Source organism: Rissa tridactyla, chromosome 2 (genome assembly GCF_028500815.1).
Source record: "Rissa tridactyla isolate bRisTri1 chromosome 2, bRisTri1.patW.cur.20221130, whole genome shotgun sequence".
Classification (NCBI taxonomy): Eukaryota; Metazoa; Chordata; class Aves; order Charadriiformes; family Laridae; genus Rissa; species Rissa tridactyla.
This window is the reverse complement of record NC_071467.1, coordinates 167,849,339-167,874,845: the sequence shown is the minus strand read 5'-3', so window position 1 is coordinate 167,874,845 and position 25,507 is coordinate 167,849,339. Positions and strand designations below refer to the sequence as shown.

The 25,507-nt window shown below is 60.8% G+C and overlaps 2 protein-coding genes across 3 annotated transcripts in view; both read left to right on the top strand.

The window, feature by feature from the left end:
• The first annotated feature begins 1,032 nt into the window (after window positions 1-1,032).
• On the top strand, window positions 1,033-24,234 carry LOC128905122 (zinc finger protein 850-like). Its single transcript, XM_054190609.1, is given in 9 exon segments — window positions 1,033-1,233; window positions 1,648-1,755; window positions 1,937-3,816; window positions 4,114-4,174; window positions 4,819-5,016; window positions 18,259-18,764; window positions 19,022-19,148; window positions 19,563-19,670; window positions 19,852-24,234. Coding segments are annotated over 9 exon segments (4,854 nt in total). The 5' UTR covers window positions 1,033-1,106; the 3' UTR covers window positions 21,591-24,234.
• LOC128904794 (uncharacterized) overlaps window positions 3,857-25,507 on the top strand; it is a 137,243-nt gene continuing 115,592 nt past the window's right edge. The window contains exons 1-2 of one of the 2 annotated variants that reach the window (XM_054189520.1): window positions 3,857-7,444; window positions 15,231-15,522. In XM_054189520.1, coding sequence (XP_054045495.1) covers window positions 6,569-7,444; window positions 15,231-15,479 — 1,125 coding nt within the window. In that variant the 5' untranslated portion in view covers window positions 3,857-6,568 and the 3' untranslated portion in view covers window positions 15,480-15,522. Of the gene's footprint in view, window positions 7,445-15,230; window positions 15,553-25,507 lie in introns of those variants that run through there. The other variant, XM_054189518.1, reaches the window with a different exon arrangement.

The following is a 25,507-nucleotide window of genomic DNA, read 5'->3' as shown; positions in this document are numbered from 1 at the left end:
GGGGGCACGGGAGGAACCCCCCTCCCAGCCTTTGGGGCGCGGGGGGGGGCACCCGCCTCTGCGGGGTTTGGGGTGTGAGGGGAGCACCCGCAGCCCCGCGGGAGGGCGGCGGGGGGCGCCCGCCCCCCCGTGCCGAGCCGAGCCGAGCCGAACCGGGCCGAGCCGAGCCGAGCGGGGCCGAGCCGAGCCGAGCCGGGCCGAGCCGGGCCGAGCCGGGCCGAGCCGAACCGGGCCGGGCCGAGCCGAGCGGGGCCGAGCCGAGCCGAGCCGGGCCGGGCCGAGCGGGGCGGAGCGGCAGGACTACACCTCCCGTGCTGCCCCGGCGGCGGGCGGCCCTCCCGGGCTGAGGCGGCGGGCGGCTGCCGGGGCCGCCTCTCTCCGTGCCCGCGGCCCGGCCGGGCTGGCGGCGCGGCCCCGGCGCAGGTAGGGGCGGGGGGCGGCGGCTGCCGCGGGGTCCCCCGGCTGGGACCCCGGGAGGGGACCCCGGCCCCGACGGCCTCTGCCCTCCGCCGGCCGCCCCGCAGCCCCGACGGACCCCCCGCCCCCGCCCCGGAGCCCGGCGCTTCCCGGGTGCGGCTCCCCCCCGTCTCCCTGGTGCTCCCCCGGTGCCCGGTTCTCGCCGCCGCCCGGCCTTTCCCTGTCTCCCCGCGGGGCCCCTGTGCCAACACGGACGCGCTGCTCCGTGTCCCACCGCCCGCACCCCCCGGATCCGGCCCTGCCGACACCGGCGCTGGGAAGGGCTCGGCTCAGCCGGGCCAGGTACTGAGACCCCCCCGGGGCAGCCCCGCGCATCGTCCCGCTGCTCTTCTTGGGGACTGCAGGCCGATTTCTGTGCTGTCAGGAACTTCCAGAAATCCTATTTCCGTTGCTATTTCTCACCTTTGCACCGAGCCGGGTGCCACTGTGGGGGACGCTCTTTGGGGGGTCCTTTTCCCGGGGGGGTGGGAGGCTGTGGGTGGAAGGGCAGGCAGCGGCTGGCAGGTAAGTGAAGTTCTGCCCCTCATTTCTTCATGGAAATGTTGTGCTTGGCAGGGAGCGTCCGTCCTCGCTGCGCCTCCGGCCAAGCCTGGTGTCACGGTGCCGTGCCTTGCAGCTTCTTGCCGCAGATGTCGGTGACGTTCGAGGACGTGGCCATCTACTTCTGCCCCGAGGAGTGGGCCGAGCTGGCGGGCTGGCAGCGGCGGCTCTACCGGGAGGTGATGCTGGAGAACTACCAGGCGGTGGCCTGGCTGGGTGAGGACTGTGTGCGGTGCCGCCGGGCTGGGGTGGAGCTGGAATCGCCCTCTCGAGCTGAGCTGGAGCCCTTGAAAGCCAAAGGCCAGCTGTTGGTGTTGCTGCCCGAGCGCTGCCCGAGCGGTTGGGATTGCAGGTTTTCCCCTGCCCGGCAGCCTCCTGTGGAGAGCGGTGCTGGGAGAGAGAGTGGGCTGGAGTGGTGTTGAGGAGAGCGGAGAGGAATGGCAGAGAGCGGAGTAGAATAAAGCTGACGATGGCGTTGGAGGCGCAGGGCAGGGGGGTGCGAAGGCGTGTGCGGGCAGGGTGAGGAGAGAGGAGCGGAGCGGGGGCAGATGCTGGGCCTGTGGGCAGGGGGAGCCGGTGCCGCTGTGCCGGCAGTGCGGGAGAGGGTGCTTCTCTCTCTTGCCCGCACAGGCTGGTGCGCCGTCAAGCCGGAGATCATCTGCAAGATGGAGCGAGAAGAGACGCCGTGTGTGCCAGAGTGCCCTGGGGCGCGGCGGAGGCACCGCAGCCCTGAGCCAGGTGGGTACCAGGCGGCTGCGTGGGAGCTTGGGGGGTTCCGGCAGCACCATCCCCTTGGCCCCGGCTGCTCCGTGCCCCAGGGAGGGTGGGGGGCTGCTGGGCTGCGCGTGCCACTGCCCGTGGGGAGGGGTCCCATGTGTCCATGCCATCCCCGGCAGTGACCCCGACCTCTCCTCCCCAGCAGACGGTGATGTCCCGATGCGGAGGGAGGATGGGGAGGTCCCCAGGGGGCTGCCAGACCCCACCACCCTGCTCCCGGGGATGCCTGAGCAGGACAGGAGGCAGTGGCAGGTCCTCCCGGCAAAGCTACTGCTGGCCCAGCCTCTCCATGGCCCCCCAGCCCCCAACAGACGCCACACCTGCACCGAGAGTGCAAAGAGCTTCAGCAAGATGCAGGACCTGAAGAATCACCAGCAGACGCACATGGCAGCACGGCCCTTCTCCTGCCGGCAGTGCGGCCGCCGCTTTCGGCTGAAGCAGTTCCTGGTGTCCCACCAGAAGGGGCACGGTGGGGAGAAGCCCTTCAGCTGTGCCGACTGTGGCAAGTGCTTCGCTCAGAAGCATCACCTGCTGATCCATCGGCGCATTCACACTGGCGAGAAGCCCTTCACCTGCAGCCACTGCAGCCACCACTTCAGGCAGAAGTACCACCTGGTCCGCCACCAGAGCATCCACACAGGGGAGCGCCCCTTCATCTGTTCCCACTGCCCCATGACCTTCAGGCAAAAGACGGCCCTCACCATCCACCAACGGGTGCACACCGGGGAGCGCCCCTTTGCGTGCTCCCATTGCCCCATGGCCTTCAGGGCCAAGAAGACCCTGACTGTCCACCAGCGGGTCCACACTGGGGAGCGCCCCTTTGCCTGCACCCACTGCCCCAAGGTCTTCAAGAGCCAGACGGCTCTCACTGTCCACCAGAGCATCCACACCGGGGAGCGCCCCTTCGCCTGTGACCGCTGCCCCAAGGCCTTCAGGGAGAAGAACACCCTCACCGTTCACCAGCGGGTCCACACTGGGGAGCGCCCCTTTGCTTGCGCTCGCTGCCCCAAGTCGTTCAAGGACAAGAGGGGCCTCACTGACCACCAGCAGGTCCACACCGAAGAGCGACCCTTCACCTGCACCCACTGCCCCAAGGCCTTCAGGCACAAACAGTCCCTCGCCGTCCACCAGCGGGTCCACAGCGAGGAACGCCCCTTCTCCTGCGACAGCTGCCCCAAGGCCTTCAAAGACAAGAAGGCCCTCACCATCCACCAGCGGGTGCACACTGGGGAGCGCCCCTTCACCTGCGCCCGCTGCCCCAAGGCCTTCAAGGACAAGAAGACCCTCACTGACCACCAGCTGGTCCACACCAGGGAGCGCCCTTTTGCCTGCACTTACTGTCCTGAGGCCTTCAGCAACCAGTCGGCCCTCATCATCCACGAGAGCATCCACACTGGGGAGCGCCCCTTCGCCTGCACCCACTGTCCCAAGGCCTTCAAGGACAAGAGGACCCTCACCGGCCACCAACGCATCCACTCTGGGGAGCGCCCCTTTGCCTGCCCCCACTGCCCCAAGGCCTTCAGGAACAAGACGGCCCTCACTGTCCACCAGCGGGTCCACACTGGGGAGCGCCCGTTCGCCTGCGCCTACTGCCCCAAGGCCTTCAAGCAGAAGCATGCCCTCACCAGACACCAGCGGGTCCACATTGGGGAGTGCCCCTTCGCCTGCGACCACTGCCCCAAGGCCTTCAAGGACAAGTTGACCCTCACCAAACACCAGTGGGTCCATACTGGGGACCACCCTTTCTCCCGTGACTGCTGCCCCAAGGCCTTCATGGACAAGAAGATCCTCGCCACCCACCAGAGGATGCACAGTGAAGAGCACCCATTCACCTGCGCCCACTGCCCCAAGCCCTTCAGTGACAAGCAGGCCCTCACCATCCACCAGCAGGTCCACACCGGGGAGAAGCCCTACAAGTGCAGTGAGTGCGGCAAGACCTACAGCCAGAAGCATCACCTGAATTGCCACCAGAGGATGCGCCGGGATCTGCCGGTGGTGCCAGAGTGTGACCCACCGGAGGAGGTGCATCTGTCCCTCATGTGAGGGCGAGCGGAGGCCAAGCCCTTCCAGTTCAGCAGCTGTTAGAAGCAGTGTTTGGATGAGAGGATCATGCTGGCTCACCAGCGCAGCCCCAGCACCCCACCCCTGCGACCACCTCTGCAGCCCAGCGCCCCTGAAACTTCCACTCTGGGACTCGCAGCTCGTCCTGGCTCACCACCCCTCGCCATGGAAGCTGCAGGTCCAAGCTGGGAGCTGCAGCACCCCTCATCCCTCCTTGCTGGAGGGCTTCTGCCACCTCCGCCTTGTCCTGGCACCCAGCCGCCTGCCGGCCAGGCTGCCCGTGACCACGGGCCTTCTCGGGAGTCGGGGCAGACGGAGGGTGAGCGCTGGGTGGCCAAAAGGCATCGCCCCCACCTGGGTTTCAGCGGCGGCCGTTTGCAGGAGGGTGTGCGGGAAGGAACGGCTTCGGGCTGTGTTTGTGGGAGCAAAGCACTGCAACCAGGACGTTATCCACCCCTTTTTCTATACCATCTACGTCGCACCCAGATCTTACACTTTCCAGTTAATCACCACCACTTTTCCCTCTCTCACACATATAGACACAGACACACACAGGTATCATTCCCTCAGCCTATGGGCCGTCCCTCCAAAATGTCCACTGAGTCCATTCAGTCCATGACTTTGGGCTCCACCTGCTCGAACAGTCTCTCAGGGCAGGAGGGACGGCGTGCCGCGCTGGACTCTCGCATGATGTATTTGGAGCTCGTGACTGGTGTATCTGGTGTATCCCGACAACGGGAGGCAGCTATGAGAACGGCTGCGTACGTTGCGCACAGGTAAATGAGCTGCTCGGCCTGGCGGCGGAGCTGCGAGAGGAAGCTGAAAGGTTAAGAAGCGTTAGGGAGGCTGAGGAAGAAATAGACTGGTGGAGCCAGGCTCTGCCCTCCTTCAAACAGCAACAGGAGCACCCAGCAGGGAGCAGCCGGGATCTAGAGGCCCCTGTACCCTGCTCCTGCCACGCAGGAGGCAGAAGCCTAAATGAAGGGAGCGAAAGGAGGCGAGTTCATGGTCGGGGCAGTGGGCGAACCCTCTCCTTGCCGCCCCTGTCGCCCCCGGTACCTCTGAACAACAGCTATGAGGTACTGACCGAGGAAGGCCAGTCGAATGAGGATGGGGATGACGGGCAGTCTGCACTAGAGACCTCTCCACAGTCAGAAAGGCGTACTGCCTGTACTATCACCACAGCCCCAAGGAGGAAAAGAGGGGTTGTAGTCACTGGGGCTCTGGAATCGGAGGGCCCGGCAAATGAGGATGGGGAGGATTGTCCATCGTGTGAGTCACACAGGGCGAATCGCTCACCCCCACGACTCAGGACCTCCTCAACCAAGAAAAAAAGGAAAGTAATTGCAGTGGGTGGCTCCCTTCTGAGGGGAACAGAGGGCCCTATCTGTCGACCGGACGCATCCCACAGGGAAGTCAGCTGCCTCCCTGGGGCCAGGATCAAGGACATATGGAGGAAACTCCCTACCCTGGTTCGGCCCTCGGATTATTATCCACTGCCGATATTTCAAGCAGGTGACGATGAGATAGCTACCAGAAGTCTAAGGGCAATGAAGAGAGACTTCAGAGCCCTGGGACGGCTGGTTGAGGGATCAGGAGCACAAGCAGTGTTCTCCTCTATCCCAGGGATTGATGAGGGGATAAACAGGAAGAGTCAGGAGATTAACTCCTGGCTCCGAGACTGGTGCAACCGGCAGAACTTTGGTTACTTGGACCATGGATCGATATACAGGACAGCAGGCATGCTGGCAACAGGTGGGGAAAGCCTAACCCAACGGGGAAGAAGGATTCTGGGACAGGAGTTAGCAGGACTCATCGAAAGGGCTTTAAAGGAGGTTTGAAGGGGGACGGGGATGTAACCAGAGTGACTAAAGTGGTGCCTGGGAGCAGCACGCCAGCGCCGGTGGGTAAAAGCGCTGGCAGGGTCTTGCAGCCTGTTGTTGCAGCGGAGGTGGGAGAAGATGACCCACGTGCTAGCAAAGACATGAGGAGCCGTGATGGGTTGGCAACTGCAGAAGTGTCTGAGCATGGACAGGTGGGAATAAGGGCTTGTCCCCCCAGTGAAGTCCAAGGCAATTAGCCCAGCTGAAGTGCATCTACAGGAATGCACGCAGCGTGGGCAACAAACAGGAAGAGCTGGAGGCCGTTGTACAGCAGGGAAACTATGACATAGTTGCCATCACAGAAACGCGGTGGGAAGACAACGCACAACTGGAGTGCGGTGATTGACGGCTACCAACTCTTCAGAAGGGCTAGGCAAGGAAGGAGAGGTGGTGGGGTGGCCCTCTATGTCAGGGGCAGTTTTGAATGCCAAGAACTTAACAATGTGCATGACGACATTGTTGAGCGTTTATGGATAAGAATCAAGGGGGAGGCCAATAAGCCGGACATCGTGGTGGGAGTTCGTTATAGACCCCCCCACCAGGATGTAGGGGCCGATGAAATATTCTATAAGCAGCTGGCAGAGGTCTCGCGATTGCTCGCCCTCGTTCTTGTGGGGGACTTCAACTTCCCAGATGTCTGCTGGAAATATAACACAGCAGAGAGGGAACAGTCCCGGAGGTTCCTGGAGCGTGTGGAAGACGACTTCCTAACACAGCTGGTGAAGGAACCAACTAGGGGAAGTGCCCTACTGGACCTACTGTTTGTTAACAGAGAAGGTCTTGTGGGGGATGTAAAGGTCAGAGGTCGTCTTGGACAGAGTGACCATGAAATGATAGAGTTTTCAATTCTTGGTGAAGCGAGGCGGGGAGCCAGCAAAACTGCCACCTTGGATTTCCGAAGGGCAGACCTTAACCTGTTTAGGAGCATGGTTGAGAGTGTCCCTTGGGAGGCAGTTTTGAAGAGCAAAGGTGCCCAGGAAGGCTGGTCATACTTCAAGCAGGTGCTCTTAGAAGCACAGGAGAAGGGCATCCCCATGTCCCGAAAAACGAGCCGACGGGGAAGAAGGCCAGCCTGGCTAAACAAAGAGCTTTGGCTGGACCTCGGGAAAAAAAGGAAGGCTTACATTCTCTGGAAAAGGGGCTTAGCAACTTATGAGGATTATCAAGATATAACAAAGCTATGCAGGGGGAAGATTAGAAGGGCCAAAGCTCAATCAGAACTCAGCTTGGCCACTGCAGTTAAAGATAACAAGAAGAGATTTTTCCAGTATATCAACAGAAAAAGGAAAACTAGGGAAAATATAGGTCCACTGATGAATGAGACGGGTGCCCTAGTGGTGGAAGACACAGAGAAGGCAGAGTTACTGAATGCCTTCTTTTCTTTGGTCTTCACTGATAAAGCCGTCCCTCACGAATCCCATACCCCGGAGGCAAGGGGGAAGGTCGGGAGAGAGGAAGACTTTCCCTTAGTTGAGGAGGACCGGGTCAGAGACCACTTGGCCAAGCTGGACATTCATAAATCCATGGGCCCTGACGGGATGCATCCGCGAGTGCTGAGAGAGCTGGCAGATGTTATCACTAGACCGCTCTCCATTGTCTTTGCAAGGTCATGGGGAGCAGGAGAGGTGCCTGAGGACTGGAGGAAGGCTGACATCACTCCAATCTTCAAAAAAGGCAAGAAGGAGGACCCAGGGAACTACAGGCCGGTTAGTCTCACCTCTGTCCCTGGGAAGGTAATGGAGCGACTCATTCTGGATGTCGTCTCCAAACACGTTGAGGAACAGGAAGTCATTGGAAGTGGTCAGCATGGATTTACCAAGGGCAAATCATGCCTGACCAATCTGATAGCTTTCTATAATGTTATAACGGGTTGGCTGGATGAGGGGAGAGCCGTAGATGTCATCTACCTTGACCTTAGCAAGGCTTTTGACACTGTCTCCCATAACATCCTCATTAGGAAGCTGAGGAAGTGTGGGCTAGACGAGGTGATGGTGAGGTGGATCAAGAGCTGGCTGAGTGACAGGACTCAGAGGGTTGTGATCAGTGGCACAGAGTCTAGTTGGAGGCCTGTAACGAGTGGTGTCCCTCAGGGGTCAATACTTGGTCCAATCTTGTTCAATATATTCATTAATGACCTAGATGAGGGGGCAGAGTGTATCCTCAGCAAGTTTGCTGATGATACCAAGCTGGGAGGGGTGGCCGACACTCCAGAGGGCCGTGCTGCCATCTAGCGTGACCTGGACAGGCTGGAGAGCTGGGCAGAGAAGAACCTCAGGAGGTTCAACAAAAGCAAGTGTAGGGTCCTGCACCTGGGAAGGAAGAATGCCAAGCACCAGTATAGGTTAGGGGCGGACATGCTGGGAAGCAGCTCTCAGGAGAAGGACCTGGGGGTCCTAGTAGACAGCAAATTGTCCATGAGCCAACAATGTGCCCTTGTCGCCAAGAAGGCCAATGGCATCCTGGGCTGCATAGGGAAGACTGTGGCCAGTAGGTCGAGGGAGGTCATTCTCCCCCTCTACTCTGCACTGGTGAGGCCACAACTGGAGTATTGTGTCCGGTTTTGGGCTCCCCAGTTCAAGAGGGACAGGGAACTACTGGAACGAGTCCAGCGTAGGGCAACCAAGATGATTATGGGACTGGAGCACCTCCCTTATGAGGAAAGGCTGAAAGAGCTGGGACTCTTCAGCCTGGAGAAGAGAAGGCTGAGGGGGGACCTGATTAATGTTTACAAGTATCTAAAGGGTGGGTTTAAGGAGGACGGAGCCAGGCTCTTTTCAGTGGTTCCCAGTGACAGGACGAGGGGCAATGGGCACAAGCTGGAACATAGGAAGTTCCCATCAAATATGAGGAAAAACTTCTTTACGGTGAGGGTGACAGAGGCCTGGGACAGGCTGCCCAGGGAGGGTGTGGAGTCCCCTTCTCTGGAGATTTTCAAGACCCGCCTGGATGCAGCCCTGAGGGATGTGCTTTAGGCAATCCTGCTCTAGCAGGGGAGTGGGACTAGATGATCTCTAGAGGTCCCTTCCAACTCTGAAGATTCCGTGATTCCGTGAACTGCCACCTTGGATTTCCGAAGGGCAAACTTTGGCCTGTTAGGAGCATGGTTGAGGGTGTCCCTTGGGGGACAGTCCTGAAGGGCAAAGGTGCCCAGGAAGGCTGGTGTTACTTCAAGGAGGAACTCTTAAAAGCACAGGAGAAGGCCATCCCCAAGTCCCAAAAAACGAGCAGACAGGGAAGAAGACCAGTCTGGCTAAACAGAGAGCTTTGGCTGGACCTCAGGACAAAAAGGAAAGTTTATGATCTTTGGAAAAGGGGGTTGGCTACTTATGACAAATACCAAGCTGTAGTGAAGCTCTGCAGGGCAAAAATTAGAAGGGCCAAAGCTCAAGCAGAACTCATCTTGGCCACCACGGTTAAAGAGAACAGGAAGAGGTTCTCTCAGTATATCAATAGAAGAAGGAAGACTAGGGAAAACGTAGGCCCACTAATGAATGAGATGGGCACCCTAGTGGTGGAAGACACAGAGAAGGCAGAGCTACTGAATGCCTTCTTTGCTTCAGTCTTCACTGCTAAAGCTGTCCCTCAGGAATCCCAGGCCCTGGAGGCAAGGGGGAAGGTCTGGAGAGAGGAAGAGTTTTCCCCAGTAGAGGAAGATCAGGTTAGAGACCACTTGGCCAAACTGGACATCCAAAAGTCCATGGGCCCTGATGAGATGCACCCACGAGTGCTGGGAGAGCTGGCAAATGTTATTGCTTGGCCACTCTCCATCATCTTTGAAAGGTCATGGGGAACAGGAGAGGTGCCTGAGGACCGGAGGAAGGCCAATATCACTCCAGCCTTCAAACAGGGCAGGAAGGAGGGCCCAGGGAACTACAGACCGGTTAGTCTCACCTCCGGCCCTGGGAAGGTAGTGGAGCGACTCGTTCTGGATGTCATATCCAATCACGTTCAAGAGCAGGAAGTTATTGGAAGTGGTCAACATGGATTTACCAAGGGTAAATCATGCTTGACCAATCCCATGGCCTTCTATGATGTTATAACTGGTTGGCTGGATGAGGGCAGAGTAGCAGATGTCATCTACCTTGACCTCAGCAAGGCTTTCAACACTGTCTCTCATAATATCCTCCTTAGGACACTGAGGAAGTGTGGACTAGATGAGGGGACAGTGAGGTGGCTCGAGAGCTGGCTGTGTGACAGGACTCAGAGGGTTGTGATTAATGGAGCAGGGTCGAGTTGGAGGCCTATAACCAGTGGTGTCCCCCAGGGGTCAATACTTGGACCAGTATTGTTTAACGTATTCATCAATGACCTGGACGAGGGGACAGAGTGTACGCTCAGCAAGTTTGCTGATGATACCAAACTGGGTGGGGTGGCTGACACCCCAGAGGGCCGTGCTGCCATCCAGCGTGACCTGGACAGGCTGGAAAGCTGGGCAGAGAAGAACCTCAGGAAGTTCAACAAGGACAAGCGTAGGGTCCTGCACCTGGGGAGGAAGAACGTCAGGCACCAGTATAGGTTAGGGGTGGACCTGCTGGAAAGCGGCTCTGAAGAAAAGGATCTGGGGGTCTTGGTAGACAGTCAATTATCCGTGAGCCAGCAGTGTGCCCTTGTCGCCAAGAAGGCCAATGGAATTCTGGGCTGCGTAGGGAAGAGTGTGGCCAGCAGGTCGAGGGAGGTCATCCTCCCCCTCTACTCTGCACTGGTGAGGCCATAACTGGAGTATTGTGTCCAGTTCTGGGCTCCCCAGTTCAAGAGGGACGGGGAACTGCTGGAGAGAGTCCAGCGTAGGGCAACAAAGATGATGGAGGGGTTGGAGCACCTCCCTGATGAGGGAAGGCTGAGAGAGCTGGGACTCCTCAGCCTGGAGAAGAGAAGGCCGAGGGGAGACCTTATTAACGTTGGCAAGTATCTAAAGGGTGGGTTGAAGGAGGATGGAGCCAGACTCTTTTCGGTGGTTCCCAGTGACAGGACGAGGGGTAACGGGCACAAGCTGGAACACAGGAAGTTCCCATCAAATATGAGGAAAAACTTCTTTACGGTGAGGGCGACAGAGCCCTGGGACAGGCTGCCGGGGGAGGGTGTGGAGTCCCCTTCTCTGGAGACTTTCAAGCCCCGCCTGGACGAAGCCCTGAGTGACGTGCTCTGGGCAATCCTGCTTTAGCAGGGGAGTGGGACGAGGTGATCTCTAGAGGTCCCTTCCAGCTCTGAAAAATTCCGTGATTCCATGGTGCGGCCCGTGCCCACCATCTGCACGGCACACATGGGCTGCATCGTGCGCACCCCCAGCCCGCTCGCTGGCGGGGTGGTGTGAGGAGCAGAAAAGGCCCCGATTGCTTGGGGACAACCCAAACCACCAGTGCGCTATCACGCTATTCCCATCCCAAATCCCAAACACAGCACTACGCCACTACCTGTAGGATGTGGGTGCTCCCCCCAACCCCAGTGGCCGTGTGGGTGCCCCCCCCAAACAGCTGTGGGCATGTTGGTGCCTTTCCGTGCCTTCCTCAGCGGTGGTGCGCGGGCCCCCCCCCCCCCAGCTGTGGGATGCAGGTGCCTTCCTGCAGTGACGCAGGTGTTCCCCCCATAACCCCAACCGCGGACATGTGTGTGCACCTCCCCATGCCCCCACCCGCAGTGATGTAGGTGCCCACCACACCCCCAGCTGCGGGGATGCGGCTGCCCCTCCTGCCCCCTCCAGCTGTGGGATGTGGGTGCCCCCCTGCACCCGCTGCAGGGATGCGGGTACCCCCCGATGACCTACTCATGGGGACGTGGGTGCCCCCCATGCCCCCACGCACAGGGATGTGGGTGCCCTGCGCTGCTGGGACAGGGAGAGGGTGGTCGTGCCAAGGACCCATCTGGCCCTGGGTCCGTTTCCAGGAGAACGTGGGGCACCTGCTTGTACCCCCGTGCCACCCCTGGGTAGCACCGACACCCTCACGCGCCCCAAGTGGCATTAAACACCCAGGCGCGGGCAACTGAACGGTGGCAGCTCCCCAGTGACTGCGGTGGCTCCCCGGGCACCCGCGTGCAAACACCTACTCGTGGGTGTCCGGGTCACCCTCCAGCCCCATCAGGCGACACAACGGCACCTTCGCTCCCCGCTGTCCCGGTCCCAGCGGGGATGGGGTTAATTTTCCCAAGAGCTGGGCCGGGACACGGCTGGGTTGGCTGACCCGAACTAGCCACAGGGGTGTGGGGTGGGTGGCCGCACTTACACTGGCTGGGAGGGGGACGGGAATGGCAGCCCAGGAGCCGCCTGGGCTTTGGGCTCGGTGGGTGAGCGGCGGTACTTTAATGGTGTTTTGTCTGTGCCTCTGTCCGTGTTATTTGTGCTGTTTTCCTCTTTCCTTCACTGTTCTGTTAAACCGCCTTTATCTCAACCCGGGAGTTTTGCCTCTTCCTTCCGACTCTCCCCCACATCCCGTCGCTGGGTGCGGGGAGTGAGCGAAAAGACCACCTGGTTCTTTCTTGCTGGCTGGGGCTCAACCACGACAGATGGGCCGTGGGGCTGGGCCGTGGGGCTGGGCCGTGGGGCTGGGCTGTGGGGCTGGGCCGGGATGCGCAGCTGGGCTGAACTGTAAGGCTGGGCGGTGGGGACAAGATGGGATGGGATGGGCAGGTTGTTGGGAACGGAATGAATCTTAATTAGTGCAATCATGTGCTTCCGTCAGCTGGATTTGCGAAGCCTCAGGGCACAAGCTGTAACCTGTTGTACCACGAGCGGGCAGGGGGGCAAGGGGGGGATTCTGCCCCTCTGCTCCGCTCTGTGAGACCCCCCTGCAGTGCTGCCTCCAGCGCTGGGGCCTCAGCACAGGAGAGACACGGAGCTGTCGGAGCGGAGCCAGAGGAGGCCCCGGAGATGCTGGGAGGGCTGGAGCCCCTCTGCTGTGGGGACAGGCTGGGAGAGCTGGGGGGGTTCAGCCTGGAGAAGAGAAGGCTCCGCGGAGACCTTCCAGCCCCTTCCAGTCCCTCAAGGGGCTCCAGGAAAGCTGGGGAGGGACTCTGGAGCAGGGAGGGGAGCCATGGGACGAGGGGGAAGGGTTTTCCACTGACAGAGGGGAGACTGAGATGAGATGTGAGGCAGAAATTGTTGGCTGTGAGGGGGGTGAGCCCCTGGCCCAGGTTGCCCAGAGAAGCTGTGGCTGCCCCATCCCTGGAGGGGTTCAAGGCCGGGTTGGACGGGGCTTGGAGCAACCTGGGCTTGCTGTCCCAAAGCGGGGTGGTTTACCCAGCGTGCAGACCCCAATGTACCCAGAGAGCAGAGGTATTATCTGTTTATTTCACTTCTGCAGAGATGGGCGCTAGGTGGTAATCCACAAAGCTGGCACACCGGCCTAAAAACTCCTGGGAATATTTCTATGGTTCAAAACACAGAAATACACACCCTGAATTATACTTATTGGTTAGTACCTTATCTTAACAATTTCCAGCGGTTAGTATAGTCTCTCGCTTCCATTTAAAGGTACAAGGTCCTTTAATTGATGTGCGTGTGCTCCAGCACCGTGGGGGAGGCGAGTCCAATTCGGTCTCCAATTGAGTTGTTGGTGGCCATCTCCCACTGCCACCTTTACCTTTCCCCCCAGTTACTGCAGATTTTTGTTGACTTTATGCCTTATTCAGCAGCTGTCAGCCGGTTTTCAGGTGGTTGTGGCAACATCTGTGGCAGGATGTTCCTTATTATCAGCCTCCTGTTCTTCTTCAAGGGTACATTCATTAGCAAGGCAATCAGTTTCCAGCTTATTTCCATCTTGTTTATACCAAGTGTCCAGCTTCACGGGGCCTTGGGACCTTTTTACCGCTCTTTATTGTCACTTAATGAGGGATGGCACCTTTTACATTTTACCTTTTTAAAAGTACATTCTACCTTGGGCTAGATGAGGTGACGGTGGGGTGGATCGAGAGCTGGCTGAGTGACAGAGCTCAGAGGGTTGTGATCAGCGGCACAGAGTCCAGTTGGAGGCCTGTAACCAGTGGTGTCCCCCAGGGGTCAATACTTGGTCCAATTTTGTTCAATATATTCATTAATGACTTGGATGAGGGGACAGAGTGTATCCTCAGCAAGTTTGCTGATGATACCAAGCTGGGAGGGGTGACCGACACTCCAGAGGGCCGTGCTGCCATCCAGCGTGACCTGGACAGGCTGGAGAGCTGGGCAGAGAAGAACCAAATGAGGTTCAACAAAAGCAAGTGTAGGGTCCTGCACCTGGGGAGGAAGAATGCCAAACACCAGTATAGGTTAGGGGTGGAACTGCTGGGAAGTAGTTCTGAGGAGAAGGAGCTGGGGGTCCTGGTAGACAGTAAATTCTCCATGAGCCAACAATGTGCCCTTGTTGCCAAAAAGGCCAATGGAATCCTGGGCTGCGTAGGGAAGAGTGTGGCCAGCAGGTCGAGGGAGGTCATTCTCCCCCTCTGCTCTGCACTGGTGAGGCCACAACTGGAATATTGTGTCCAGTTCTGGGCTCCCCAGTTCAAGAGGGACAGGGAACTGCTGGAGAGAGTCCAGCGAAGGGCAACCAAGATGATTATGGGACTGGAGCACCTCCCTTATGAGGAAAGGCTGAGAGAGCTGGGACTCTTTAGCCTGGAGAAGACAAGGCCGAGGGGAGACCTTGTTATGGCATACGAGTATCTAAAGGGTGGGCTGAAGGAGGATGGAGCCAGACTCTGAAGTTTCTCTGTGTGTGTGTGTGATTCTTGAAGTACATCAGTCCGGCGGGACGTGTCCCTGCCCTGGGCAGGGGGGTGGAACTGGATGATCTTTAAGGTCCCTTCCAACCCAAACCGTGCCGTGATTGTACGAACCGGAGAGGTCACAGAATCACGGAATCTTCAGAGCTGGACGGGACCTCTAGAGATCACCTCGTCCCACTCCCCTGCTAAAGCAGGATTGCCCAGAGCACGTCACTCAGGGCTGCGTCCAGGCGGGGCTTGAAAATCTCCAGAGAAGGGGACCCCACACCCTCCCTGGGCAGCCTGTCCCAGGGCTCTGTCACCCTCACCGTAAAGAAGTTTTTCCGTGTATTTGAACGGAACTTCCTATGTTCCAGCTTGTGCCCATTGCCCCTCGTCCTGTCACTGGGAACCATTGAAAAGAGCCTGGCTCCGTCCTCCTTAAACCCACCCTTTAGATACTTGTAAACATTAATCAGGTCCCCCCTCAACCTTCTCTTCTCCAGGCTAAAGAGTCCCAGCTCTCTCAGCCTTTCCTCATCAGGGAGGTGCTCCAGTCCCATAATCATCTTGGTTGCCCTCTGCTGGACTCTCTCCAGCAGTTCCCTGTCCCTCTTGAACTGGGGAGCCCAGAACTGGACACAGTACTCCAGTTGTGGCCTCACCAGTGCAGAGTAGAGGGGGAGAATGACCTCCCTCGACCTACTGGCCACAGTCTTCCCTATGCAGCCCAGGATGCCATTGGCCTTCTTGGCGACAAGGGCACACTGCTGGCTCACGGATAATTTGCTGTCTACTACAATCTACTGTCTACTACAGGTCGTTACAACGGCACGCAGCTCATGCCCCGGGACTGACACGAGCGCGCGGGTAAGGGCTTGTTTTACCGACGGGGGAGAACATCACCCGAAACCGCTGCGATACCCCGACGCCGGCCGCGCCGCGCCCTTCCCGTTGCCGGCGGGTGGCGCCCCACGTCCTGGCCGTGGAAAAAACCCCATTTGGGCCACTAATTACCGGCGAGGGCATTTACGAGCCGAACCCACGCCAGACCCCGGGGGAACCTGACGGACGGATCGTCATGTGACCCCCCCCGGGGACACGTGACCGGGTGCGCCGCAGCGGGTGATGCCAGACTCGGGGGGGGGGCGGGGTCAGGTGACTCCCGGGAAGGGCGGTCGAGACGAGCGTCCGCCTCGCCCAATGGGAGCGGAGCGGCGGGGCGGGCCGGCCAATAGGGGCCGAGGGGGGCGGGCCGGCGGCGGGCGGAGCGGCCGTGGCGGCGGGCAGGTACGGCGCGGCGGGCGGGGTCCCCCTGGGTCGCCCCGGGGATAGGGGTTCCCCGGCCGCGCCTCTCGCCGGTCGCGTCCCGGCGATGCGGCGCTCGGCGGAGCCCGGCCCGGGGGCGTCTCCTGCCGGCGGGCGCTGCGCGGGGCCGCCTTCCCTCCGCCCGCCCGGGGCCTGGCCCAGCGCTCCGGCGGGGCCGCCTGCCCTCCCCCGCGCCCACCCCCCGCCGATGCGGGGTCGCCCCCGGCAGCGGGCGCGGGGCCGAGTCCGGGCGGGTTCGAGTCGCGGCCCCTCTGGGTTTCCTCTGCCCGAGCTCCGCCGCTCTCGGCGCAAAGGGGTTTTTTCCTCCTGTCCGTAGGGAATTTCCTCTGCTCCAGTTTGTGCCCGGCAATATCACACCCCCCCGGCCACCTCCCCCAGCTCCGCGCTGGCCCTGACGTCACACGGCACGGAGTAGCCCCTTGGCCAGCTCGGGTCAGCCCTCCCCCGGCTGGGTCCCCTCCCAGCCTCTGCTGGAAATTAACCCCGTCCCCGCCGGACCCAGGACGTTTCCCCCCCCCCGCCCCGATCCCAGGCCGGCTCCTTCGTGCCCAGGGCCTGCCCTCGCCACTTACTCGCCACCACTTTGCCCTGTCTCCGGGGAGCGGCTGAGGGAGCTGGGGGTGTTCAGCCTGGAGAAAAGGGGGCTGAGGGGAGACCTTCTCGCTCTCCACAGCTCCCTGAAAGGAGGGGGTAGCCGGGGGGGCGGTCGGTCTCTTCTCCCAAGGAACAGGCCATGGGACAAGAGGAAGCGGCCTCAAGTTGCGCCAGGGGAGGTTTAGGGTGGATATTACGAAAATTTCTTCACTGAAAGGGCTGTCAAGCGTTGGAAGAGGCTGCCCAGGGCAGTGGGGGAGTCGCCATCCCTGGGGGGATTTAAAGCCGGGCAGACGTGGCGCTTAAAGATCTGGTTTAGTGATGGTTTTTGTCAGAGTCAGGTTGATGGTAGGACTCGATGATCTCAAAGGTCCCTTCCAACCCGGGCGATTCTGTGATTCTATGTACGCGCACATGCAGACACAGCTGTCATTCCCTCCGTCCGTGGGCCATCCCTCCACAGTGTCTGTTGAGTTCATTCAGTCCATGGCTTTGGGCTCCCTCTGTCAGAACAGTCTCTCAGGGCAGGAGGGATGGCACGTGGCATTGGGATGTTACACACGGTATCCGGAGCTTGTGGCTGGTGTATCTGCTGGTGCCCACGGTCCGTGGGTTGAAGATGTCCATCTCCAGGAGGTTGCTGGGCGCCAACTGCCGAAGCCAGTTCTGGTCCCATCACCACGGCAAGTTTCCTCGGTTTCATCAAAGCTGTAAAGTCATTCTTCGGGGTCACTTGGTAGAGAGGGTTACACTCGGAGTGTGATTTGGAATGTGCATCCAGCCGAAAGCAGGAGAGTATCAAAGACGGGGCAAAGTGGTGGCGAGTAAGTGGCAAGGGCAGGCCCTGGGCATGAAGGAGCCGGTGTGGGATCAGGGGTGGGAAATGTCCTGGGTTTGGCGGGGACGGGGTTAATTTTCAGCAGACCCCAGCCGGGGGAGGGCTGACCCGAGCTGGCCAAGCGGCTACTCTCTGCCATGTGAGGAACTGGCCAAGGAGCTGCTCCATACCATGTGACATCATTCCCAGTATAGAGCTGGGGTGGGGGAGGGACTTAGAATCATAGAACGTGTTGGGTTGGAAGGGACCTCTAAAGGCCACCTAGTCCAGCCCCCTGCAGTCAGCAGGGACATCTTCAACTGGATCAGGTCGCTCAGAGCCCCGTCCAGCCTGGCCTTGAATGTCTCCAGGGATGGGGCCTCCACCACCTCCTGGGCAACCTGGGCCAGTGTCTCACCACCCTCGGTGTAAAGAACTTCTTCCTCATGGCTGATCTAACCCTGCCCTGCTCTAGTTTAAACCATCGCCCCTCGGCCTGTCGCTCCATGCCCTGTCAAACAGCCCCCCCCCAGCTTTCCTGGAGCCCCTTGAGGGACTGGACGGGGCTGGAAGGTCTCCCCAGAGCCTTCTCTTCTCCAGGCTGAACCCCCCCCAGCTCTCTCAGCCTGTCCCCACAGCAGAGGGGCTCCAGACCTCGGATCATCTTCATGGCCCTCCGCTGGACCCGCTCCAACAGGTCCATGTCCTTCGTGTGCTGAGGGCTCCGGAGCTGGACACAGCACCCCAGGTGGGTCTCACGAGAGCAGAGTAGAGGGGGAGAATCCCCTCTCTGGATCTGCTGGCCACGGTTCTTCTGACGCAGCCCAGGATGCGATTGGCCTTCGGGGCTGCGAGCGCACATTGCTGGTTCATGTCCAGCTTGTCATCCACAAGTACCCCCAAGTCCTGCTCGGGAGCGGGCTGGGCAGCGGGTGGGGAGCGAATGGCGGGGGGTGGCCCTGGCTTTGCTGCTTCTTTCCGCGGAGTCTCTGCTGTTTTCCTCTGCCCTTGGCTGCTCTCTGCAAGAGGCTCGATGCCAGCCCGGGGCTTTGGCCTTTTTCTGCCGCTGCTGCTGCCCTTTCCCCCGGGGGAGGGCAGGTGACTGAGCCGGCGGCCGCCTGGTCCTTTGTTGCCGGCTGGGGCTGAGCCCCGACAGCGACCCTCTTTGGGCAGCTTTTGCTTTCCCCGTGAAACTCTCTTTCTCTCCCCCAAGGGCTTCTTGCCCTTTTGGCCCTCGGTACAAGGGTGAGGAGCGAGCGGGTCCTCGGGGGGAGGGAGCGAGCAGCCGCCCGGTCCTTTGTGTCTGGCTGGGGCTAAAGCAGGAGAGCGACGCTCTTTGGGGGGTCCTTTTCCCGGGGGGGTGGGAGGCTGTGGGTGGAAGGGCAGGCAGCGGCTGGCAGGTAAGTGAAGTTCTGCCCCTCATTTCTTCCTGCAAACGCTGTGCTTGGCAGGGAGCGTCCGTCCTCGCTGCGCCGGTGCGGCTGGTGCCGGGCGGGCATCTGCTGCGGAACGCGGAGCATCCCACCTGCATCTCCCCGGAGAAGGCTTTGTGCGGGCCTCCGTCTCCCCGTGGAGAGCCAGCGGCGCGCCGGGCTCCAGGCTGCTGCGGCAAGGTGGGGGTGAGGGCGAGGGGGCGCCCGCCCCGGCGCTCCCCATCAACCCGTCTGCTCGCCCTGCTCTGCCCTTGCTGAGGTTGTGCAGAGCTGCAGCCGTGGCAGCCCGCGCGCTCCCCACGCGCCCCGGCTGCGGGGACGCCAGGGGCTGGCGTTGCCGCGGTTGGTGGCGTGGGGCAGCAGCGGCAGGATTTGGGCAGAGGCGCTGGGCGAGTGTGCGGGGGAAGGCGCTGAGGCGGGCGTGCTTCTTGCCGCAGATGTCGGTGACGTTCGAGGACGTGGCCATCTACTTCTGCCCCGAGGAGTGGGCCGAGCTGGCGGGCTGGCAGCGGCGGCTCTACCGGGAGGTGATGCTGGAGAACTACCAGGCGGTGGCCTGGCTGGGTGAGGACTGTGTGCGGTGCCGCCGGGCTGGGGTGGAGCTGGAATCGCCCTCTCGAGCTGAGCTGGAGCCCTTGAAAGCCAAAGGCCAGCTGTTGGTGTTGCTGCCCGAGCGCTGCCCGAGCGGTTGGGATTGCAGGTTTTCCCCTGCCCGGCAGCCTCCTGTGGAGAGCGGTGCTGGGAGAGAGAGTGGGCTGGAGTGGTGTTGAGGAGAGCGGAGAGGAATGGCAGAGAGCGGAGTAGAATAAAGCTGACGATGGCGTTGGAGGCGCAGGGCAGGGGGGTGCGAAGGCGTGTGCGGGCAGGGTGAGGAGAGAGGAGCGGAGCGGGGGCAGATGCTGGGCCTGTGGGCAGGGGGAGCCGGTGCCGCTGTGCCGGCAGTGCGGGAGAGGGTGCTTCTCTCTCTTGCCCGCACAGGCTGGTGCGCCGTCAAGCCGGAGATCATCTGCAAGATGGAGCGAGAAGAGACGCCGTGTGTGCCAGAGTGCCCTGGGGCGCGGCGGAGGCACCGCAGCCCTGAGCCAGGTGGGTACCAGGCGGCTGCGTGGGAGCTTGGGGGGTTCCGGCAGCACCATCCCCTTGGCCCCGGCTGCTCCGTGCCCCAGGGAGGGTGGGGGGCTGCTGGGCTGCGCGTGCCACTGCCCGTGGGGAGGGGTCCCATGTGTCCATGCCATCCCCGGCAGTGACCCCGACCTCTCCTCCCCAGCAGACGGTGACGTCCCGATGCGGAGGGAGGATGGGGAGGTCCCCAGGGGGCTGCCAGACCATGAGCGGGGTGGAAGACAGTCCGGGGGCCTCCCAGCCAAGGTACTGCCAACTCGGGCCCCCCGCACCCCTCTGGCCAGCAAGAGCCCCCACGCCTGCGCCAAGTGTGGGAAGAGCTTCGGCAAGATCCAGGACCTGAAGAAGCACCAGCAGACGCACACGGCGGCACGGCCCTTCTCCTGCCGGCAGTGCAGCCGCCGCTTTCGGCTGAAGCAGTTCCTGGTGTCCCACCAGAAGGGGCACAGCGGGAAGAAGCCCTTTGGCTGCACGGAATGCGGGAAGCGCTATGCTCAGAAGCGTGACCTGCTGAGCCACCAGCGAGTGCACTCTGGCGAGAAGCCCTTTGCCTGTGGCCGCTGTGGCCGCTGTTTTATCCACAAGAACAGCCTGGTCCGCCACCAGCGGGTCCACATGGGGGATGACCCATTGCCCTGCAACAGCTGCCCCAAGGCCTTCGGGTATGAACAGAGCCACACTAAACACCTGTGGGTCCACACCGGGGAGCTCCCCTTTGCCTGCGCCCACTGCCCCAAGGCCTTCAGGGACAAAGAGGCCCTCACCAAGCACCAGCGGGGCCACAGCGGGGAGCGCCCGTTCGCCTGCGCCCACTGCCCCAAGGCCTTCAAGGACAAGAAGACCCTCACCAACCACCAGCATGTCCACACTGGGGAGCGTCGCTTCACCTGCGCCCACTGCCCCAAGGCCTTCAGGGACCGGTCAGCCCTCACCGTCCACCAGCGGCTCCACACCGGGGAGCGCCCCTTCGCCTGCATCCGCTGCCCCAAGGCCTTCAGAGACCGGTCGGGCCTCACCGTCCACCAACGCGTCCACACTGAGGAGCGCCCCTTTGCCTGCGACAGCTGCCCCAAGACATTCAAGGAGAAACAGAAGCTCACTGTCCACCAGCGTGTCCACACTGGGGAGCTCCCGTTCACCTGCCCCCACTGCCCCAAGGCCTACACGGGCAAACAGGCGCTCACCAGACACCAGCGAGTTCACACCGGGGAGCTCCCCTTTCCCTGCAACAGCTGCCCCAAGGCCTTCAGGGAGCAGTCGACCCTCACCGCCCACAAGCAGATCCACACCGGCGAGCGCCCTTTCGCCTGTGCCCAGTGTCCCAAGGCCTTCACTCTGAAGAATTCCCTCACCAGGCACCAGCAGGTCCACACCACGGCGCGCCCGTTCGCGTGCAACAGCTGCTCGAAGACCTTCAAGTACAAGCAGTCCCTCACCGTCCACGAGCGGGTCCACACCGGGGAGCTCCCCTTTGCCTGCGACCGTTGCCCCAAGGCCTTCAGGCAGAAGAGGGTCCTCACCAAACACCAGCGAGTCCACACCGGGGAGCGCCCCTTCGCCTGTGACCGCTGCCCCAAGGCCTTCAGGCACAAGCCGTCCCTCACCAAACACCAGCGGGTCCACACCGGGGAGCGCCCTTTCGCCTGCGCCCACTGCCCCGAGGCCTTCAGGGACATGTCAGCCCTCACCGTCCACCAGCGCGTCCACGCCGGCGAGAAGCCCTGAAAGCGCAGCGGGTGCGGTAAGGCTTACGGAGAGAAGCAAAGCCTGAGTCGCCACCAGCGCGTGCACCAGGGCTCCCCGGCGGTGCCTGACGGCAGCCTGCAGAACGGGGGAGGTCCGTCCCCATGGAGGGGGCAGGTGGAGGCCAAGCCCTCCCAGTGATGCAGGTGGGAGAAGCAGTGTTGGAACCAGGGGGTCGTGCTGGCTGACCAGCACACCCACGGGAGCCCCAGCCCACAACCCAGCGCCCGCCGCGTCTGCTGCTGAGGGGCCTGCGGCTCGCCCTGGATCGCCGTCCCTCGCCGTGGGAGCTGTGGGTCCCCTCATCCCTCCTTGCCGGGGAGTTTCTGCCGCCTCCGCCTTGTCCTGGCACCCAGCCGCCTGCCGGCCAGGCCGCCCATGACCACGGGCCTTCCCGGGAGCGGGTGCAGACGGAGGGTGAGCGCTGGGTGGCCAAAAGGCATCGCCCCCACCCCGGGTTCAGCGGCTGCCGTTTGCAGGAGGGTGTGCGGGAAGGAAGGGCTTCGGGCTGCGTTTGTCCTGAGGAGGAAAGCGGTGCCCGGGAGCTTGCCTGCTGCGGGGAGCAGAGACCGGCGCGGAGCATCACGCGTGTTTGAGGACCCGTGTAGCCACGGCTGGGAGCCAGCTCCGTCAGACACCTGCGGTGGCCTCGATGAAGTAAAAAGCATCGTGTCTGTGTAAGCGGTGGCTTCAAGCGGTTCCTTTAAGCAGTGTCCGCACCTTTATAAAAGCTTTTGGGAAGGACCACGCAAGTGGTGTGGGCCATGCAAGAATCAGAAGAAAAAGGCAAAACTTGTGGCTTGAGATAAAGAGAGTTTAACAGAACAGCAAAGGAAAAAGGAAAGCACCAACAATAATACTGATAGAGGAATATAAAACCCGTGATTAACACACAGCTGCTCACCAACGGAACCCAGCCTGTTCCCCAGCGGTGATTCCTGCCCACCTGCCCTGCTATTGAATACCTGTTTGGCTGGAGTGGGTCAGCCGACCTGGCTGTGACCCTCTAATTCCAGGCTACTGGCCCCATTATCCCGGCATCGGAGCAGCCAGGGGACAACGTGCTTGCCTGGATAGTGGCTGAAATCTTTTTGCGTATCTCGCAGCTCACTCAGGGAGAGGGATCGGGTGATTATCTCTGGTTCTACCTCTTCCGCCTGTTCTTACAACGGCCCTGGTTTGTGTCATCTCTTACGAAGAGAACTGAAGCCCGTTCAAGAGACACAGCAGCAGGATCATGCAGGCACCTGAGGATAAATAAAATTCTTAAAAGCTGCCGTGCCTGGCCAGAAGGAAAAAAGGCAGGCAGAAGATCTGGGGAAAGTATCCTCCGTTGTTTCCCACCTGGACTGGGTGCGATTATTAATAAATTCCGAGAGGTGGCACCCGAGGAACGGGCAGGACAGCAATGCCACATGCACATACCAACTGAACCTCACAAACAGTGCTGTTATCATAAGTCGACATTACACAGGACAGCAAAATGACGATCCCGATCCCTCTCCCAGAGGTGCTCAACAGCACTGCCAGGAATACACAGAGCACGTAAGAATTCACGGAACGCAACCATGGGGACAAACAAAGCAACGTTGTGACGAGTGGCTATTTAACTAATATAATAAATGCATATAACGAATTTGTTCTAACACACTCTGGTCAGATCTGTCGCTATCTCAACCTGTCGCAGAGCGCCACGCGTTGGGTGCCAAAAAGGACTGTCATGCTTTATCCCCCCTGGCAGGAGAGAAGCAGGCGGCTGTGCACTCACTCTCCCCTCCGCGCCCCAGCTGGATGGGGAGGAGAATCAGAAGAAAAAGGCAAAACTCGTGGGTTGGAGTAAAGACAGTTTAAGACAACAGCAAAGGAAAGAGGAAAACAACAAAAATAATACTGATAAAAGTATCCAAAAATGAGTAAGGCACAACCACTCACCGACCTTGACCGGCCGGCTCCCCCAGCTCTGTAATGAGCATAATGTCACACGGTGTGGAATATCCCTTGCTCAGCTTGAGTCAGCCCTCTCCCAGCTGTGTCCCTTCCCAGCTTCTTGTAGAAATTAACCCTACTGCAGCCAAAACCAGGACAACACCCAGCCCTGCAGACGACCACCCAGTCTGAGAGTCCCCAACAGCCTCCCGCAACCCCGCTATCATATATACATCCTCGTTCACCGCAGTCCCCCTTCCTATCCTTTGATATCGTACACAGAATCGCTGCCCTAGTCCATGGCCCACCCCTGTAGAGTGTCCGCGAACGCCCATGGAGTTCATCTGGTGCGTGGCTTTGGCCTCCCTCTGTTCTGGCGGCCACCCAGGGCAGGAGAGGTGGGGTGCTGCGAGGAGTCGCTGGGCGCCGAAGCCAGCTCAGGTGGGGTCACTGCTGCGCCGGCACCGCTTCGTGGGAGGCTTCTCCTCCACCCGTGCGGGTGGTTCCTGCGACAGCGATCCCTACACCACGCCACTCAAACCACGAGTTGCACCGATTTAAAGGTCTTTCCGTTCCAATCCCCGGCCCGGGGCCCTTTGGGCCAGGTTACGGGGTTTGACGTTGCAGGGAACTCCTCCCCTTGCTCCCACCCGGCTCCAACAAGGGGCTCCTGCTCGAGTAATTCCCGTAACACGCAACTCAAGTCCCGGGTTTAACTTTACTCCCCGGTTCTCCGCCTCCTCTGCCCCAGCACAGTCGCACCCGGCTCGGTGCAAAGGGGAGAAATAGCAACGAAAATAGGATTTTTGGAAGCTCCTGTCAGCACAAAAATTGGCCTCTGGTACCCAGGAAGAGCAGGAGGACGATGTGCAGGGGTGTCCCTGGGGGGGAGGGGGGTCTGAGCACCCACCTCGGGTTGAGTCCAGCCCTTCTGGTGTTGGCAGGGCCCGATGCAGGGGACCGTGGGCAGGTGGGACACAGAAGCGTGTCTGTTGGCACAGGGACCCCGCGGGGACACAGGGAGAGGCCGGGCAGGGCCAAGCATCGGGCACTGGGGAATAACCGGGGTGGCGGGGGCGTCCAGTGGGATGGGGGACGACTGGGGAGGGCAGGGGACCGGTTGTCAGGGTATCCCCTCCTGGGGGTCCCTTTCATGGCTGGGGGGCACAAGGAGCTGGCGGGGGGGACACACAGCAGGGGCAGCTGATACCCCTGGCCAAGGGAAATCCCAGACCACGGGGCGTCGTGCTCAGCAGCAAAACTGGGAGCGGGGCGGCTGCTCGGAACAGGCTGGGCATCGGTCGGTGGGTGGTGAGCACTTGTTTCCATTTCCAACATTTCTCTTCCACGGAATCTATTTCCCTCTGACTGTTATTTTTTTCTTTCTCTTTTCCTTCCACTTTTGTTTTCTATTATTATTTCTTTTTAATTATTAAAATATATTCATCTCACGAGTGAGTTTCTCACTTTTACCCTTCCGATTCCCCCCGTCCCTCTGGGAGGGCAGCGAGTCGGGGGCCGGGTGCTGCTTCGTTGCCGGACGGGGTTAAACCACGACAGACACTAAAGCATGAAGAGGCAGCAGATGAGCAAAGGAGGGTCCGTACGCCAGACCCCACGGCACGACAACCCGCACAGCTCTCGGGGACAGCGTGGCGCCGGCAGCGTGGCCAGCGGTGCCAACCCGGCCTGTTTCCAGCCGAGCTCTGGCACCTCGGGTGGTGTGGGAGCGCGGAGCCCCCGTGTCCCGGACTCCAGCGCTGAGGAGCGGGGCCAGGCGCATCTCCCGGGCCAGGGGCCGGCCCTGCCTCCCGCCTCATTTGAAGTCCCTGCTGTCCCGGCAGCTGGCAGAGCCCCGCTCCCCGCCGGCGCTGCCGGCAGAGGGTGGCCGTGCCCAGGACACGCCTGGCCCTGGGTTCCTCTCTGGGAGGATGCAGAGCACCTGCCTGTGCCCCCGTGCCATCCCTGGGCAGCTCGGACACCCCCAGGCACCCCAAATGGCATTGAGCATGAGGAGGAACTTCTTTCCCCTGAGGGTGGCAGAGCCCTGGCACAGGCTGCCCAGAGAGGTGGGGGAGTCTCCGTCTCTGGAGACATCCCAACCCCGCCTGGACGCGTTCCTGTGCCACCTG